The sequence below is a fragment of the Atta colombica genome, unplaced genomic scaffold (genome assembly GCF_001594045.1).
Source record: "Atta colombica isolate Treedump-2 unplaced genomic scaffold, Acol1.0 scaffold233, whole genome shotgun sequence".
Lineage (NCBI taxonomy): Eukaryota > Metazoa > Arthropoda > Insecta > Hymenoptera > Formicidae > Atta > Atta colombica.
In genome coordinates, this window is record NW_017259331.1 from 722515 (window position 1) to 726796 (window position 4282).

A 4282-nucleotide genomic window follows, 5' to 3' on the forward strand; every position below is an offset into this window, starting at 1 on the left:
GGTAAAGAGCGGTTTTCAGTTATACCTCAAAAACTATTCGAAATATCAAAAAATGTTTTATATAAAATATACCTCTATTTATTTATGTCAATAATATTTTTAATAAACCATTTTTTTAATAAAATTTTTATTTTTTAAAAATATTATTGACATGGCTAAACAGAAGCGATTTTATTGTAAAAATTTTGTATAAAACATTTTTTGATATGTCGAATAGTTTTTAAGAACGACAAAAAAAGCTAAAATCCACGTTCTTTATAAGGAGTGAATTCACTCTTCAAATTGTTTTTCCGCTGCAACAAATATTTTCTAAATTCATCTTTTCATGTAATATATACATTTCATGTATACAAAGTTTTATTAATATCAGAATGTAATACTTCATGTGATTCCCTTGTAAGATTAAGACTCCTAAGTAGTTGCGGCGGCCATATTGGAATCGTGACATCAGAAGCGAGGAATGACACATAAATTTATATTGCAAGCCATTTGTAAATAAAAACAATTTGAAAATCTAAATAACGAGATTGCTTTAAAATACCTGTAAACAAATGGGCAGAAAATGTTCTTTTCTTCCTTAGTCAGTAAATGATCGTAAAAGGTAAAGTGAACCTAATTTTGAGCAGAAATACACGGTTTGAACAACTGTTGAAATGAATAAAATATACGCTTTTACGTATAAAGTTCCAGGATAACTATAGTTTTTGTCCATTTTTAGGCCTTTCATAAGTACGAGATATGTTACATTTTCACAATTAAGCAAATAATAACGAAATGGCTTGCAGCATAAATTTCGTCGTCAAAATGTCACTTTTCCACGCTTATAAGTTCAGTCATTTATCGTAGCGAGGCGCTATAACACACACAGAAGCACGAGCCCACGTACATGTGTTTGCTTTCGGCGTGCCGAGAGTACATGGACTCGTGCTTGTGTTATGGGGCTACCGATTTCGCGATATTTCGCCAGGCCGTCGACTGCTTTTGAATCGCATGCTGACTACTCAGAAGTCTTAATATGAAAGAAACAATTTTAAAAACAAGTTAGCATTTATCAGTCAACAAAATAAAGATAAAATTAATGCAGTTTGTATGTTTATATGTCTAATTACATAATACAGGCAACAGCAAAATCAATTAATAATAAAAAGAATAATAATAAAATTAAAAAAAAAATAAAATAACATAATAATAAATAAAATATAATAATCATACATTTAATTAGATCAAATTTAATTTATAAGATATAAAGAAGAGATAATCTTGCTAAAGTTATAAAATGTAATATTATGGTAACTTAATTATAAATTTTGCTATATAACTTTTTTTTCGAAAATATGTACAGATTGAAAGCAAGTGTACTTAAAAGAGAGAGAATATATCATTTCAGAAACAATACAAAGCATCTATTTAATAACACAACATATATATATATATAAATCTGAATTCTTGTATCATTTAATATTTGTATAATATACTGTTATTTTTAAATTATTTTAAAACATTGAATGTAATATAATCAATAATTGATTATTAATATTAATGCTGTGTTGTATCTCTTATTATTCAATGATATAAAATCTTCAGTAACAGAATATGTGAATTTCATTAATAATTGAATAAAGATGTTAGAAAAGTGTATACAAAGAATGCAATATTTTACAATTTCTGGCAAAAATATGAAATTTTCTTTAGATATCTCCTATTGCTTTTGGAATGATTTATTCGCTCCTAAGTGTCTTAAATGTGCATTGCACTGATTTAACATCTTTAAGACCTTTTCTTATACATTCAAGAAAGCGATAAAAAAGTAGCAGAAAGAATTATAGGATTTGCAAGTATGAGTTATGTTCTTACCTTACTGTTAGGAACCTTGACATCGCACCATCTGCCATCTATCATATGACGTTGAGCAAGGCATCTCAATTGCGACTCATAACTTCCAAATCGAATAAAGCCAAATCCTTTGCTTTGACCGGATTTTGCATCTTTTTTTACCTACGGCGAAAGTGATCTTTCATAATCAGAGCGTACAACATTTTACTTATATGAATAAAATATTCTGCATTTTATTTATACTTATTATTTGTATTTATTAGAAGTACATTACCAATATATAATGCATTATAAACATTTATCTAATTAAATTTATTTATTACTGTTCATTACTACTATTATTATTTATTAATTTATTTATTAATTTATTTTTTCCAAGTTAGTTATTATCATTGTTTTAAAAATATATTTCTATTATACTTAAAGAGTTATTATAATATGACTCTCTTATTTATCTAATGGATCAGTAAAGTTAAATACATTATTAGTGTAACGAAACACAAGATTCCTTCGTGTTTCTATGTCCAAGTGCAAACTTAAGTGCAAAGTAAACGCGGAAACTTACCTGTGCCATTAAAACTTCACCAAACGTTTCGAAATATTCACGCAAATTCTGTTCGGTTGTTTTCCATGGTAAACCAAGTACAATCAAGTCAGTGCAACGCAACTTCGTTTCCATTCTTTTAGTCTTAGCTGTGGAATTTTCCAAATTGTCATCAGATTTACGTTTGTTCTCTGAAAAGACATAATAGATATTCACGTCTAACCGATTCGTGATTTACAGAGAAAAAAGTAAAAAAGATGAAGAAAGAAAAAAAAGAAGAAAAGTAATTTAAAAATCTTCGAGTTACACATTAATTCTAACATTTGTCAAAAACGAAGCTAATTTCAGCAACTGATTGCAATACTCTTATGGACCATGAGAACATTATTCCATTTAGCTGACATTCATTATAAAGTAGATAAATTAAAATGGATTTATTAAAGAAGACATACATATAGAAGTATCTCTAAAATGATCTAGTGTTCCATCAAACATGATTAAAGAAATAATTACTTTAAATAGGATATTTCAGGAGAACTTGGGCCAAACTCTGACTAACTTTATTGGCATCTATAATTTAATCGGCAGAATTTTTAATTACAATTCATTCTCCTTAATAATATCTTTTCTTCCATGCATTAGAAAAAACTCTGAATAATTCTATCCGTAAACATAATGAGCCTGTTTTTTTAAGTTGAACTTTTTACATGGTTCACTTTCTTTCTTTTCTCCCCATAAAAAGATGAACCATATAGAAATCCAGTTAAAAAGAATAGCTAATACAAGATTGTATCTGTATTAAGTTGAATAAAGAAGCTATATATTATTTCCATATTTAGATTAATTGGCTGCGTTTAAGCAAATAAAACTGTTCAGTGATTTTTTTAAATATGATTTTTGCACTTAGATTGCAGCAAAGAACTAAAGGCAAAAACTTATAATATAAGGATGAGCGCTTACTAATAAATTAATTTCTGCTGAACAACTATCAGAATGTCAACATTTTATGAATAGTACAGTTCACTTCATCAGAGGAAAAGAATAGTCCGAAATTAATATTCATGTGACGTATGATAAAGCCTATTAATTAGTTGCAGGTTCTTATATTTTTCTGATCTGAATACAGCCAATTATCAAGACAAACTTAAAAAGTTTATCATTATAACACTAATTATGACACATAAAATATCAGACTGATTCTGTAGGCTACTACTCATTCTGGTTAAGTAAACTGCAATGTTCACGAAACGTTGGCAATCTAAAGCTATGTATATACTATGTATTATATATACTTTACCTAGCGAATGAATATCGAAATGAATATCGAATGATAACGAACGCAAAAGTTTGGCCGAAATCCATAATCCGTTCTTAATCTCAAGACAATTTTAAATAAGATGCTAATACGACTCTCTGATTGGTTCATGACATCTTAAGCCTTAGCTTAAGACAATCTCGAATCTTGAGCAACGTCTATGGATTCAATCTTTTGTGTTGTTATTTATATAAAAGTCACAAAAGTTTTTTAATTTATGTGCAATAAACATCGAATCTGATTGAATGCTAGTATTTGTAATCAAGAAAAAGAATAAACTGCTCACAGATACAAACATGAATGTTCGAACATTTGCGTTTGGTGTTCGTTTGCTAGATATATACGCAGCTTAACAATGGATCTATATAGACACGGAAATAATAATCCGTATAATAGTTTATAGAAACCTGTGAAAGCCTCAAAACTATAAGTTAAATAAAGGAAATTTGCACATATTATACACAGAAAAATATTCTATTATATATATTATTCAAAAAAATATTTTGCTAAAAAATTTAATTTATAATTACTCGATTGATTTTCATTCTTTTAAGTAACGTTATTAAACAAAGAACATTTTCTTGAAATAT

General features: G+C 27.7%; 1 protein-coding gene across 2 annotated transcripts in view; it reads right to left on the minus strand.

Annotated features, from left to right (window-relative positions):
- LOC108688480 (TAR DNA-binding protein 43) overlaps positions 1-4282 on the minus strand; it is a 14364-nt gene that overhangs the window by 8404 nt on the left and 1678 nt on the right. For both annotated transcript variants that reach the window (XM_018194754.1, XM_018194753.1), the window contains exons 2-3: positions 2399-2568; positions 1855-1995 (exon numbers count right to left, since the gene is read on the minus strand). In XM_018194754.1, the coding sequence (XP_018050243.1) occupies positions 1855-1995; positions 2399-2568 (311 nt within the window). The remainder of the gene's footprint in view (positions 1-1854; positions 1996-2398; positions 2569-4282) is intronic.